The sequence below is a fragment of the Ursus maritimus genome, unplaced genomic scaffold (genome assembly GCF_017311325.1).
Source record: "Ursus maritimus isolate PB19 unplaced genomic scaffold, ASM1731132v1 scaffold_4, whole genome shotgun sequence".
In the NCBI taxonomy this organism is placed as follows: domain Eukaryota; kingdom Metazoa; phylum Chordata; class Mammalia; order Carnivora; family Ursidae; genus Ursus; species Ursus maritimus.
The window spans coordinates 52,910,433-52,926,529 of NW_024426552.1; the positions used below are offsets into that span (position 1 = coordinate 52,910,433).

Genomic DNA, 16,097 nt, shown 5'->3' on the forward strand with positions numbered 1-16,097 from the left:
TACAAATTCTAAGTGCCTGTGACGATATGTACATCACAGTGCTAAGAGGAAAGTTTATCAACTCCTACCATTAGTGGCTAAAAACAGTCAAGCAAAATTCATTAACTTTAGTAATAGCAATTTATCAACATACCCTAGGCCTCGTGGCCCATGTCTTCTATAAATATTACTCATTAAGAGGCAATATGGACAAAAAACCCCAGGTATTCATTTTTTTAACTTCAAAAGTTAAATGATTCTTAATCTTTTATGTAAAATGTTTACTTGTATTTGAGGATCTGAAAAATCCCATTAACCTTGGAAGCAAAGATACTCTATTACATTTTCTAGTCACCTTGTTTAAACTGCTTTCCATACCACATAAATATTTTTTAAATGCTTGTTTCAAAAGCAACAGGTTTTTAAAATGCAGCAAAATTTTAAAAATGCAACATGTTTTTTTAAAAATACTGTTTCAAATGCAACTTAAATGGCTGAAAACTTAATGGTACCATCCTTGTACGTGTCCAGCCCCTGTCCTTGATAAGCAAAGGACTTCTTCTTATTCTTCATGAGCCTGAAAAACAGAATATGAGTGTGCTCCGTGAGATTCATGTGACTTTCATCAGTGCCACACACACCCAGAACCAAGCCCGGTCCTTCCCAGAGTAAGCAGGCCTTAGCCAACTCCTCATTAGCTTCAAAGGGATGCAGGGAATTGAGGCAATTATGTGCATTACAGAAAGCAGACACAGGTAATTCATCTGAAGGACGTGCTTGGGCACTCTCAATTTTCTGCCTGCCTAGCCTTGCCGGTGAAGGCAGCGCCCTCTACAAAAGGCCCCACGAGGGAAAGACTGTGGCTACATCACCAATTGGATCCACAGCCCAGACAGACACCCAATTCTATCAGAAAACCTTTTCACTTAGCTTAGGACAGTTGAGAGATTTTTCAGGCTTTCCTTCTGAGAATGGGAAACAATTAATCATTGCACTGCCAAAGATGGTTTTCCTAGTCCTCTCAGGCCTCTCAGAAGCAATTTCTGCTTCACTCATTTTATTCTTTGTTGGAAATAACTGTGACAAAGTCGAATACATTGCATATGTTTTGCAGTCCTTTTGACCTCCTCCAGCTGAGTGCAAGCATAACACACGTGAGGCATTTCCCTAAACAAAACCATTATATGGAGTTGATGCCTCTAAGACCCCAAATCCAGTGCCATGACCCTTCTCAAATTGAGGGCAGAGTTCAAACCACTTAACTGGACCTCTGCTCATAGGCCTTATCCCTGAGACAATATTCAAGCAACAAAAAGAAATCTCTAGAGTGTGCCAATGACTCATGTTTCTCATATTTAGATCTAAGTATATTCAATATAACCAACTTTTAGATTCTCCTTCAAAAGAGATAATTTTGACCTCCTTTCAGGTAGTGTGTATTATGGACAACCCTATCTACTTATCTTGCAGAGTTGTTAGTAATTCACTTACAATAAGAATTTTTTAAAATGAAATGGTACCTATTTGTGCTAGACACTGTGTTAAGTGCTTTGTAGGCATTCCATAAAGGGCAGCTAATGGAGCATTATCCAATGTCCTTTAATTCATTTCTCCTAAAGCCAGACCTCATTAAAAAACCCTGTTTGTGGGAAATCTCAATATGAAAGCTATGGCTTCCTATTTTGTTTTTATAACCCCCAAATTCATATGTCGAATGGTGTTAGGAGATGGAGCCTTTACGTCATGAGGATGAGGTTCTTGTGAATAGGATTAGTGCCTTCTAAAAAAATCCCCAGAGAGCTGCTTCTTCCTCCCACACCTTTTACTATGTGAGGACACAGTGAGAAAAGTGTTGTCTATGAGGAAGTGGCCCCATCAGGCACTAAATCTGCCAGCCCGTGATCCCAGACTGCCCAGCCTCTAGAACTGAGAAATGTTTGTTGTTTATAAGTCACCCTGTCTCTGGCATTCTGTTATAGCAGCCTGAACAGACACTGACCCTGACAAGCCTACAGTTCAGTGGTCTTTGTCATGCTGCCACTTTGCTAGTAAAGTTAGGGTGGCAACCCCTACTCTGGGATCTGAATAGTAGTGTTGAGAACCACAGATATGGAAATACCCCTTCCCCTTGTTTTAGGACAGAATGAGGGATAAAGCAGAAAGCTAGAGAGGACAGGCACATTTATTCTCCACTGCCTCAACTTTAAACCTCACCACCCCGCTCTCCATACTGATCCAGTATAAAGTCATGTACTTATCAACGTAGAAAGACTTAAACTCATTTTCAAGCAGATCCATGGGTGCTTTTAAAATAATCTTTGCTCTCTGGACTCCCGACTCCTCTACACAAATGAATCTAGGACCTGGAACTGAGAGCCCACAAGTTCACCTGGAATTAAGCATTTGAGAAGTATAAATACAATGTACATCCCACTCAAATGCTTAGCACTGCATATTACCTGCACAAGGAAAATAAAGTAAATATGGGAAGACTTTAGCAGAACGCACTTTTTGTTTTTTCTCTTTAAAGTCTTTTAAAAAATAACTTCTTGTTCTACTGCTCTGTGTGATGACATGAGTTCTAAACACACACACATCAAGAATTACAACAAAGTTGAATATCTGACATACCTTTTTTCTAAACTCTTTTGCTTTGATCTTGAGCTTATTGACTTGAGCTTCTGCTATCTCTGCCCTTTCCTTAGCTTCATTCAACTCATGTTGCTGCTTCTTATACTTGGAAAGATATTGACTGGCTTGTGCTTCCTATAAAAATAAAAAAAAAAAATGAAAAAATATCCCTGTGCCTACATAGTCATTTTTTCTGCTTTGACATGAAAAAGTTGAAAAATGTGTGAAAGGAATCTAAACTTCTGAGTATTGAACAGAATATATTTTGGTATGATATATAAGGATTCAGACTTTCTAACAGGCATGAGATCCATTTTTATAACCATTGTTCTCTGGAAATTTAGAACCTGCTCAGCATGTTCCACTAATTGGATGTGGTATGGCTTTCACAGGCATGTTACATGTAAGAAAAACCACAATTGTTTCATAATCAGTTAAATATCCTAGTTTACCTTTGAGTAGAGGAGGTTTATCTTTAAAAATTATACAGGTCAACAGGCAATTTTTAGACCTACCAGTGTTTTAGCCTGAATCATTGAAATAATTCAAAACCCCTCAAAAGATACGAGGTATAAATCAATATATATGGCACTTATGAATTACAGTCTATGTAGCTATGGCTATTAACCCAGGGTTGGCAAGTACATTTTAAATGATGGTAGTTTGGGCCACAGTTATGTCCAGGCTCATCAGGAAAAAGGACTGTGAGTCACATTTATGCTCACCCAAGATTTTGGGGTGAGGAAGGCCCCAGGGTGACTACGTGATAAAAAATTCACCATCCCTATACAACACCATGTGTTACTGGACTCATTTCTTGCAATGCACATGTTTGAGTAGAACCACAAGGTTGAGGGTAAGAGCTCCGGGTCCCTGGAAGGAAAAGTAATTTTTTGAGCATAAGTGACAATTCTAGTTTGAGAAAAACTAGAGAATGAGCAGACTTTAAGCTGAGCTGGTCCTCTCTAGACAAAGTGCTTACCTATCTCCATTAATCAAAAACAACTACTGGGAAATCCGTGAGACTGCAACAGCCCCAGGAACTTACTGCTGCCTCCATTTGCTGCTTGTAACTTTGTACTTGTAGCTGAAGCTTATCCATCCGAGTCTGCATCCTGCTCAGATTTTTCTTGTCTTCCTCTGCCTGAAATGCATAGGTATGTGATTTGAATGATCCAGCAGTCTACATTGGGAGTTGCCTCATGAGAAAATAAGATTTAGGAAACTTTATTAAACAACATATTTGAGTTGTGATTTGAAAAATGGGTCTAACATTATTTATCCCAAGTTTTGAGAAATTAACACAGCTCTGAGCACTGACAGTCCTTTCTCCTGATCCATCATAGAACTCCACTAGCCTTTGCTGAAATAGAAGTTAAAGCCGCTAGTTTCAATTTGGTCAGCAGCCCTCCCAAACTAACCAAGCTACACCTGCCTGTGGTTTCTCAGTAGGAATGAAGTACCATTGTTACAAAAGCTGCATGTGCAAAACTAGAAACCAATCTTCCCCTCTCACTAATCAAACCAACTCTTCCCTTAAACTTTCTAATTGACTTTTAGTTTTGGAAAATGAAACTATAGAAAAGGTAAGTTTTCTGGAATTCTGGTGTGGGCATCAGCAAAGATAGGAAAATTCTATGAGCTTTGGGGATGTTGGTGTGTACATTCTCATTGCTTCCATTGCAATCCAGGCTTGGGCTAGAGAAAGGAAATCTAAGATAGTGTTTCTCAACTGTGCTCTACAGAGCCTTGAGTATTCTGAGGAAACAGGAGGGGAGAGGCAGGCAGGCAGGCAAGGGACTGCACGTCCTCTACTTTCCTATCCCCTTTTAAGTAGAGTATCTCCATTTTGGAGCTGTTGAGCTTCCCAAAAGTACATCTCAACTGGCTGATGGTTGAGATACTGACTTAACACCTACCCCTGCTGCTCAATTTTCATCTTACCTATTTCATCAAATGTCAACACCTTTGGTGACTTTCACGGTCTTTCCACCTACCTTCCACTGCCTCCCACAAACCTCCTCCACTCCAACTAGGCTCATCTCTTATTACCTCACAGCTCTCCTGCTTATTCCCGCCTCTGTAAGTTCAGTCAGTGTCTACCCTCTCCCCAAAACAGCACAGAGGCAATAGATAGAAACACCCAGTATTTCCATGAAAGAGGCTTATCTTAGTAGCTGCAGTCTAGGGTCAGGCTTCTAATTTAAAACACAAAAAGGGGCAACTGCAATACTCTCCAGAGGCTGGAGAGGCAAATAGGCATCATATTCACACTTGCCCTCTGCCTCACTCTAGGTTTCTGATATCTCTCAGAAAGGAGCTTGTGCATGTTTGGCATCCTAGTTTTGTAGCTGCTGCCCAGGGAATACCCCATGAAGGCATGGCTCTGGTGGCCAGTGAGATTTATGTTCATGGGTCCCATAGGACTGCAACAAACAAACAAAAACTGCTTAACCAACTGCCCCTTCCCCTGCCATGGCACAGTATAGAAGCAGCATACTGAAATGCCATCATTCTGTAAAAGAGACCAATTCATTTATTTTAGTAGCTGTGGCTGAGGAGTTGGCTTCTAATTTAACATACATCAAGGGACTGACTGCAATCTTCCCCAGAGACTGGGAAGCTGGTGGGGGTCAGCTTTCTACTCTCCATCTGTCCTACCCTAGCTTGCTGATGCTGTTGAGAAAGGAGCTTATGCACAGATCTGGTGCCCTGAATTTTGTAACTCTGCCCAGAAGATACAACCCTTGATAGCTTGGCTCTGGTGGCCAGCAGGGTTTGTGTTCACAGAATCAATGGGATGGTAGCAAATAAACAGTTCTTAAACGGCTAGCACCCCAAGGCTCAGCACAAAAATAGACAGAAATGTCCATCTCCCAGTCTTCCCCTAGAAGAGGTATCTTTGCATATTTTAAAAGCTCCTACCTGAGGATCCAGTTTCCAGTCAGCCTGCATCTAGGTACTGAGATCCTCCTATTTGGGATGCTAATATGCTAGGACATCCTCAACTATTGGGAGCCACTAAGAACAAAGAAGACTGCTTGGGCAATCACAAAGATTTTGGAAACAATGAAAAGTTAGAGAAGTATTGAACAATAAAGATAATCTCCTACATTGGCCCACTCAGCTGAGACTGGGAAAGGTATCTGTTTTATGTAATGCATAGAAGTCAGTTCAGAGGGGCGCCTGGGTGGCACGGCGGTTAGGCGTCTGCCTTCGGCTCAGGGCGTGATCCTGGCGTTGTGGGATTGAGCCCCACATCAGGCTCCTCCACTGTGAGCCTGCTTCTTCCTCTCCCACTCCCCCTGCTTGTGTTCCCTCTCTTGCTAGCTGTCTCTATCTCTGTCGAATAAATAAATAAAATCTTTAAAAAAAAAAAGAAGTCAGTTCAGAGAGGAAAAGAAAATGAAGGAACGGAGGAATATGCTCCAAACAAAAGAGCAAAATAAAATCTCAGAAAAAGAGGTAAGTGGTTTACCTGATAAAGAGTTCAAAATAATGGTCATAAAGGTGCTCACCAAGCTCAGAACAACGCATGAACAAAAGGAAAATTTCAACAACGAGACAGAAAATATAAGAAAGTACCAAACAGAATCACAGTGATGAAGAATACAGTAAGTGGACTGAAAAGTACAATAGGGAGGTTCAACACCAGACTAAGTGAAGCAGAAGAAAGGATCAGTGAACTTGAAGACAGGGCAGTGGAATTCATCTCAGAGCAGTAAAAAGATAAAGAATGAAAAAAGAGTGAAGATAGCTTAAAAGACTTATAGGAGAACATCAAGCAAACTAATATTTACACTACAGGGGTCCCAGAAGGAGAATAAAGAGAGAAAGGGGAATAAAAATTTTGAAAAAAAATAATGGCGGGAAACTTCCCTAACCTGGGGAAAGAAACAGACATCCAGATCCAGGAAGTTCAGAGATTTCCAAATAAAATGAACCCAAAGAGGCCCACATCAAAACATGAAATATTAAATTGTGAAAGACAGGGAGAGAATCTTAAAAGTAGCAAGAGAAAACAACTTGTTACATATAAGGGAAACCCCATAGGACTGTATAAGCAGATTTTTCAGCAAAACCTTTCCAGGCCAGTAGGAAATGGTATAATACATTCGAAGACTGAAGAAAAAGAAAAAAAAAAAAAAAACCNACCAAACAAGAATACTCTACCTGGCAAAGTTGTCCTTCAGAACTGAAAGAGAGATAAACAGTTTTCCAGACAGGCAAAACCTGAAGGCATTCAGTATCATTAGACTGGCCGTACAATAAATGTTAAGGGGACTTCAATAAGCTGAAATGAAAGGGCACTAATAAGTAACAGGAAAATGAACATATAAATCTCACTGGTAAAGACAAAACATAAATCTCACTGGTAAAGATAAACACATAAAATTCATAATATGCTGTAATGGTGGTGAGTAAATCACTTATATATCTACTATGAAGGCTAAAAGACAAAAGCAGTAAAAATAACTAATTTCAAAATCTGTTAATGAACACACAAGATAAAAATATGTAAATAGTGACATCAAAAAAATAAATAAAATGTGGGCAGGGAGGAGAGTAAAAATTCAGAGTTTTAGAATGCATCCCTACTGAAGCTTAAAATAGACTACTATAAATACAGGTTGTTTTATGTAAGCCTCATGGTAACCACAAAGCAAAAATCTACAATAGATACAGTAGATACAAAAACCTACAGTAGGTACACAAGACAAAGAGAAAGGAATGTAACTATACTACAGAAAATCATCAAATCACAAAGAAAGCCAGAGCAGAAGAAAGGAACACAAGAATTACAAAATAGCCAGAAAACTAACAAACTGGCAATTATGTACATCCCAATCAATAATCACTTGAAATATAAGTGGACCAAATTCTCCAATCAAAAGACAAAGTAGTTGAATGGATAAAAAAACAAGACTCATCTACCTGCTGTCTACAAGAGACTCACTTCAGATCTAAAGACACACACAGACTACAAGTGAAGGAATGCAACAAGATATTCCCTGCAAATGTTAACCAAAATGAAGGTGGGATAGCTACACTTCTATCAGACAAAACAGATGTTAAGACAAAGATCTCAATAAGAGACAAAGGTCATTATATAATGATAAAGGGGTCAAACCAACGGGAGGGTAGATAGCACTGGTAAACATCTATACCGATATAGGAACATCTACATACATAAAGCAAATATTAACAGACCCAAAGGGAGAAATAAACAGCAATTCAAAAATAGTAGGGGACTTTAATACCCAGTTTTCATCAATAGATAGATCATACAGACAGAAAATAACTAAGGAAACATAGTCTTTAAACAAAACATTAGAACAGATGGACTTAACAGACTGTATACATTCTAACCAAAAGCAACAGAATACACATTATTCTCAAGCATGCATATAACATTCCTCAGAATAGATCAGATGTTAGTTCACAAAACAAGTCTTACTAAATTGAAAAGGATTAAATCATATCAAGTATCTTTTCTGACCACAACAGTGTGAAACTGAAATTATAAGAAAAAAAAATACTGGAAAATTCAAATATATGAAGATTAAACAACACCACTAAACAACCAATGGGCCAAAGAAGAAATCAAAAGAGAAATTAAAAATACCAAAAAAAAAAAAATACCTTGAGGCTTATATGCAACTAATGAATCACTAAATTCTACCTCTGAAACTAAAACAAAACAAAAAGTTGTTCTTTAAAATACTTTGATGTTATATTGTTCTTCACATGAAAGTTTGTACCTCTATTTTCTTCATTGTGGATTTTACCTCTTATCAAAATAAACTTACTTTTTTTCCATTAAAAAAATACCTTGAGGCAAATGAAAATGGAAATACAACATACCAAAACTTATGCAATACAGCAAAAACAGTTCTAAGAGGGAAGTTCATAGTAATAAATATCCACATTAAGAAATTAAGAATGATCTCAAATAAACAATCTAACTTCATGCCTTAAGGAACTAGAAGAAAAAACAAAGACCTAAGTTACTAGAAGAAAGGAAATAACAAAGATCAGAATGAAAATAAATGAAGTAAAGACTAAAAAGACAATAGAAAAGACCAATGAAACTGAGAGCTGTTTTTTTTTAAAAGATAAACAAAATTGATAAATGTTTAACTAGACTCACCAAGAAAAAAAGAGAGAGGACTCAAATAAATAAAATTAGAAATGAAAAAGGAGACATTACAGCTGATGCCACATAAATACAAAGGATCATAAGAAACTACTATAAATTATAAATATGCCAAAAAATTGGATAACCTAGAAGAAATGAATAAATGAATTCAGTAAAGTTGCTAGATACAAAATTAATATACACAAATCTGTTGCTTTTCTATACACTAATTGTTTTTTAAAGATTTTATTTATTTATTCGACAGAGATAGAGACAGCCAGCGAGAGAGGGAACACAGCAGGGGGAGTGGGAGAGGAAGAAGCAGGCTCATAGCGGAGGAGCCTGACGTGGGGCTCGATCCCATAACGCTGGGATCACGCCCTGAGCCGAAGGCAGACGCTTAACCGCTGTGCCACCCAGGCGCCCCTTTTCTATACACTAATAATGAAGTAGCAGAAAGATAAATTAAGAAAACAATTCTACAGATTCAATGTACTCCTTATCAAAATAACAATAGTATTTTTCACAGATCTAGAACAAATAATACTAAAATTTGTAGAACCACAAAAGACCCCAAATAGCCAAAGCAATCTTGAGAAAGAACAAAACTGGAGCTACAACATTCTCAGATTTCAAGATATACTATAAAGTCATAATAAAACAGTGTGGTATTGGCATAAAAATAGACACATAGATCAATTGAACAGAATAGAGAGCCCCCAAATAAACTTAAACCTGTATAGTCAGTTAATTTATGACAAAGGCTGATAGAATATACAATAAAGAAAGACAGTCTCTTCACTAAGTGGTGCTGGGAAATCTGGACAACTACATGTAAAAGAATGAAACTGGACCACTTTTTTACATCATACACAATAATAAACTCCAAATGTATTAAAGACTTAAATGTGAGACCTGAAACCATAAAACTCCTAGAAGAAAACATAGGCAGTAATCTCTTGGACATCAGCCTTAGCAACATATTTATGGATATGTCTCCTTTTCTTTTAATTAATTAAGTAATTTATTTATTTATTTAATGGGTATGTCTCCTTAGGCAAGGGAAACAAAAGCACAAATAAACTATTGGGATTATAGCAAACTAAAAAGCTTTTGCACAGCAAAGGAAACCATCGACAAAACAAAAAGACCACCTACTGAATGGGAGAATGTATTTGCAAATGTTATATCTGCTAAGGGGTTAATATCCAAAATTTATGAAGAACTTACAGAACTTAATACCAAAACCCCAAATAATCTGATTTTAAAATGGGCAGAGGACCTAACAGACATTTTTCAAGGAAGGCATATAGATTAGATGGCCAACAGACATAAGAAAAGATGCTCAACATCACTAATCACCAGTGGAATGCAAATCAAAACCCCAAGGAGATATCACCTTTCACCTGTCAGAATGGCTAAAATCAAAAACACAAGAAACGTGTTGGCAAGGATGTGGAGAAAAAAGAACCTTTGTGCACTATTGGTGGGAATGTAAATTGGTGTAGCCACTATGGAAAACAGTATGGAGGTTTCTCAAAAAATCAAAAATAGAAATACCATGCAATCCAGTAATTCCACTACTGGGTATTTACCTGAAGAATACAAAACACAATCTGCAAAGATATATGCACCCCTATGTTTATTGCAGCATTATTTACAATAGCCAAGATTTGGAAACAACCTGTGTCCACACACGGATGAATGGAAAAAGAAGATGTGTGTGTGTGTGTGTGTGTGTGTGTGTGTGTGTGTGTAACAGAATATTACTCAGCCATAAAAAGGATGCAATCTTACTATTTGCAGCAACATTAATGGACCCAAAGGGTATTATGCTAAGGGAAATAAGCCAGAGAAAGATAAATGCCATATGATTTCACTTACATGTGTAATCTAAAAAGCAAAATGAAGAAACTAACAAAAATAGCAAAACCAGAATCTTAAATACAGAGAACTGGTGGTTGCCAGTGGTGGTGGTGAGAGATGGGCAAAAGAGGTAAGGGGAGTGAAAAGTACAGGCTTCCATTTTTGCAATGAATAAGTCATGGGATGAAAGGCACAGCATAGGGAAAATAGCCAATGGTATTGTATTAGCATTATATGGTGGCAGAGAGTAGCTACACTTGTGGAGAACATAGTGTAACATCTAGAGGTGTCAAATCACTATGTTGTACACATGAAACTAATATAACATTCTATGTCACCTATACTTCAACAACAATAGCAAAATTTCAAATAAACAAAATTGATAGACTTTTAGCTAGACTCACCAAGAAAAAAGAGTGAGGACTCAAATAAAATTAGAAATGAAAGAGAAGTCATTACAAGTGATACCACAGAAATGCAAAGGATCATAAGAAACTATTATAAACAACTATATGCTAAAATTTTGGACAACCTAATAGAAATTGATACATCCTTAGAACATACAACCTTCCAAGACTGAATCATGAAAAAATAGAAAATCTGAACAAATAAAAAACACAAGAAATAACAAGCGTTGGCAAGGATGTGGACGTAAAGGAACCCTCTTGCATTGTGGGTGGGAATGCAAATTGGTGGAGCCATTATGAAAACAGTATGGGGTTTCCTCGAAAAGTTGAAAATAGAAATAGCCTATGATTCAGGAATTGCACTACTGGATATTTACCCAAAATGTACAAAAATACTAATTCAAAGGGATACATGCACCCCTATGTTTGGTGTAGCATTATTTATAATAGCCAAACTATAGAAGCAGCCCACATGAATGGATAAAGAAGATATGGGGTGTGTGTGTGTGCGCGTGTGTGTATTCAGCCATATTATTGGTATATTATTCAGTCATAAAAAAGAATGAAATCTTGCCATTTACAACAACATCGACAGAACTAGAGAGTATAATGCTAAGTGAAATAAGTCAATCAGAGAAAGACCAAAACCATATAATCTTACTCATATGTGGAATTTAAGAAACAAAATAAATGAGTAAAAAAAAAAAAAAAGGGGAGAGAGACAAACCAAGAAACAGACTTTTAACTATAGAGAACAAACAGATGGTTACCAGAGGGGAGGTGGGTGGAGGGATTGGGGAATTAGGGGATGGGGATTAAAGAGTACACTTATTATGATGAAAAATAAAATAAAATGTTAAAAATAAATAAATAAATAGATAAGCCTCAATACAGGGGGAAAAAAAACTGAACAGACTGATTACTAGTAAGGCAATTGGATTAATAATAAAAACCTTCCCAACAAATAAAAGTCCAGGACCAGATGTTTTCACTGGTAAATTCTTTCAAATGTTTAAAGAAGAATTAATACCAATTCTTCCCAAATTCCTTTCCAAAACTGAAGAACAGGGAACACTTCCAAACACCTTTTACAAGGTCAGCATTACCCTGATATGAAACCATAAGAAAGAAAGAGAGAGGAAAGAAATAAAGAAAACTACAGACCAGTATCCCTGATGAACATAGATACAAAAATCCTCAAGAAAGTATTAGTAAACTGAATTTAACGATACATTAAAAGGATCATATGCCATGATCGAATTTATTTTGGATTTATTTTAGATTTATTCCAAGGGTGCAAAGATGGTTCGACATCTGCAAATCAATGTGATACACTTCATGAACTAAGTGAAGGACAGAAATCATATGATCATCTCAATACATTGCCAAAAAAGCATTTGACAAAATTCAACATCAACTCATGATAAAACCTCTCAACAACGTGGTTATAGAGGGTTTTATCTCAAGATAATAAAGGCTGTATATAAAAAACCCAGGGCTAATATCATTCTCAATGGAGAAAAACTGAGATTTTCCTCAGATCAGAAACAAGACAAAGATGCCTACTCTTACCACTTTTATTCAACATATTGCTGGATGTCCCAGTCAAAGCAATTAGGCAAGAAAAAGACAGAAGGCATTCAAATCAGAAAGGAAGAAGTAAAACTGTCCTGATTTCCAGATAATATAACAGCATATGTAACAAAACAAAACAAAACAAAACAAAAAACCCTATAGACTCCACCAAAAACCATAAGAAATAATAAACAGTCAGTAAAATTGCAGGATATAAAATCAACATACAGAAATCACTTGTGCTTCTGTACACTAGCAGTGAACTATCAGAAAGAGAAATTAAGAAAACAATCCTGGGGCACCTCAGTCAGTTAAGCATCTGACTCTTGATTCCAGCTCAGGTCATGACCTCAGGATCCTGGGATTGAACTCTGAGTCGGGTTCCCCACTCAGCAGGGAGTCTGCTTGTCTCTCTCTTCCTCTGCCCCTAACCCTGCTTGTGCTCTCTTTCTAAAATAAATAAATCTTAAAAGAAAGAAAACAATCTCATTTACAAATGCACCAAAAAGAATAAAATAGGAATAAATTTAACCAAAGGGATGAAAGACTTGTGACCTGAAAACTATAAGATATTGATGAAAGAAATTTAAGATGACACAAATAAAATGGAAAGATATTCCATGCTCATGGACTGGAAGAATTAATATTAAAATGTTCATATTACTCATAGCAATTTACAGTTTCAGTGCAATGCCTATCATAATTTCAATTGCATTTTTCACAGACATAGAACAATTTTAAAATTTGTATGGAACCACAAAAGACCCCAAATAGCCAAAGAAATTGAAAAAGAAGAAAACTCAGTGCATCATGCTTCCTGATTTCAAAATTATAAAGCTGTAGTAATCAAAACAGTATGGTATTGACATAAAAACAGACACATAGATAAATGAAACAAAATAGCCCAGAAATAAACCCACATATATATGATCAATTAATTTATGACAAAGGAGCTAAGAATATACAAGGAGAGTCTCTTTAATAGATGGTGTTGGGAAAATTGGACAGCCACAGTCAAAAGAATGAAACTAGACCACTTTCTTATACCATACACAAAATTAGCTCAAAACGGCTTAAAGACTTAAATGTCGGATGTGAAAGAAACCATGATACTATAAAACTCTTAGAAGAAAACATGGGATAAGCTCCTCAAAATTGGTCTTGGCTATGAAATTTGGATTTGGCAGCAAAAACAAAGGGAACAGAAGCAAAAATAAGTTAAGTGGGACTACAGCAAACTAAAATACTTCCATACAGCAAAGGAATCAGTCAAAAAAATGAAAAGGCTACCCATGGAATAGGAGGAAATATTTTTAAATCCTAAACCTCATAAGGGATTAATATCCAAGATACACAAAGAACGCATACAACTGAATAGCAAAACAGAACAAAACAGAAAACAAAAAATATGATTCGGAAAAAGGGCTGGGGAACAGAAACATGCAAAAATGTTCAACATCATTAACGATCAGAGAAATGCAAATCAAAACAACTATGAGATATCACTTCATACCTATCAGAATGGCTAAAAGAAAAAAGAAAGACAACAAGAAACAAGCGTTGGCCAAGATGTAGAGAAATGGGAACCCTCATGCACTGTTGGTGGGAATGCAAACTGGTGCAGCCACTGTGGAAAACAGTAGGGAGGTTCCTCAAAAAATAATTACCATATGATCCAGTAATTCTACTACTGGGTATTTACCCGAAGAATATGAAAACACTAATTCAAAAAGATATATGCACCACTATGCTTATTGCAGTATTATTTTCTTTTTTTTTTTTAAAGATTTTATTTATTTATTTGACAGAGATAGAGACAGCCAGCGAGAGAGGGAACACAAGCAGGGGGAGTGGGAGAGGAAGAAGCAGGCTCATAGCAGAGGAGCCTGATGTGGGGCTTGATCCCACAACACCGGGATCACGCCCTGAGCCGAAGGCAGACGCTTAACCGCTGTGCCACCCAGGCGCCCCTGCAGTATTATTTTCAATAGCCAAAATATGGAAGCAACCCAAGTGTCCACCAAAAGATGAATGGATAGGGGCACCTGGGTGGCACAGTCGTTAAGCATCTGCCTTTGGCTCAGGGTGTGATCCCAGCATTCTGGGATCGAGCCCCACATCAGGCTCCTCCACTAGGAGCCTGCTTCTTCCTCTCCCACTCCCCCTGCTTGTGTTCTCTCTTTCTCTCGCTGGCTGTCTCTGTCAAATAAATAAATAAAATCTTAAAAAAGAAAAAAAAAGATGAATGGATAAAGAAGTGGTATATATACACAGAATATTATTCAGCTATAAAAAATGAAATCTTGCCATTTGCAACAACATGGATAGGTCTAAAGCGTATAATGCTAGGTAAAATAAGTTGGTCAGAGAGAGACAGATATCCTATGGTTTCACTCATATGTGGAATTTAAGAAACAGAACAAACAAGCAAACAAAAAAAGAGACAAATGAAAAGCAGACTCTTAAATATAGAGAACTAGTAGTTACCAGATGGGAAATGGGTGGGGGGATGGGTAAAATAGATAAAGGGGATTAATAGTACATTTATCTTGGTGAACACTGAGTAATGTATAGAATTGTTGAATCAGTATATTGCATATCTGAAACTAATATAACACTGTACATTAATTATACTGGAAATTTAAAAAAATGAACAGAGGATCTGTATGGACATTTTTTCAAAGAAGATATACATATGGCCAATAGGTGCATGAAAAGGTGCTCAACATCACTCACCATCAGGAAAATGCAAATCAAAATCACAATGAGATATCACCATAAAGACAAGAAATAACAAGTGTTGATGAGAAAAGGGAGCCCTTGTGCATTGCTGTTGGGGATGCAAACTGGTGCAACCACTGTGGAAAACACTATGGAGGTTTCCTCAAAAAATTAAAAATAGAACTACCGTATGATTCAGCAATTCCACTTCTGGTTATTTATCTGAAGGAAACAAAATCACTATCTTAAAAAGATATCTGCATTCCCATGTTCATGACAGCATTATTTACAGTAGGCAAGACATGCAAACAACCTAAGTATCGATCAACAAATGAAGAAAATGGGGTACGTGTATCTGCACATAGAATGGGACATTATTTAGCCATAAAAAAGAAGGAAGTCCTGCCATTTGTAATCCTTAAGGGCATTATACTAAGTGAAATAAGTCAGAGAAAGACAAGTAATATATGATCTTACCTATATGTAAAATCTAAAAAACCAAACTCAGAAACAAAAAAACAGATTGGTAGTGGCCAAAGACAGGGGTAGATGGGGGTGGGGGAAAATGGGTCAAGGTGGTCAAGAGGTACAAAATTCCAGTTATAAGATGAGTAAGTCCTGGGAGTGGAATGTTGAGAATGGTGACCACAGTTAACAATACAGTGCTGTATATTTGAAAGTTGCTAAGACAGTAAATCTTAAGAGTTCTCAAGAAATAAAAATTCGTAATTATGTGTGGTGATGGATATTAACTAAACTTGTATTAATCATTCACGATG

The 16,097-nt window shown here is 37.0% G+C and overlaps 1 protein-coding gene across 1 annotated transcript in view; it reads right to left on the reverse strand.

Annotated features, from left to right (window-relative positions):
* Positions 1 to 492: 492 nt before the first annotated feature.
* Positions 493 to 16,097, reverse strand: part of MYH15 (myosin heavy chain 15) — a 147,000-nt gene continuing 131,395 nt past the window's right edge. Inside the window, exons 39-40 of the mRNA XM_008706610.2 lie at positions 3,659 to 3,754; positions 493 to 2,745 (exon numbers count right to left, since the gene is read on the reverse strand). Of these exons, the coding sequence (XP_008704832.2) occupies positions 2,422 to 2,745; positions 3,659 to 3,754 (420 nt within the window). The 3' untranslated portion in view covers positions 493 to 2,421. The remainder of the gene's footprint in view (positions 2,746 to 3,658; positions 3,755 to 16,097) is intronic.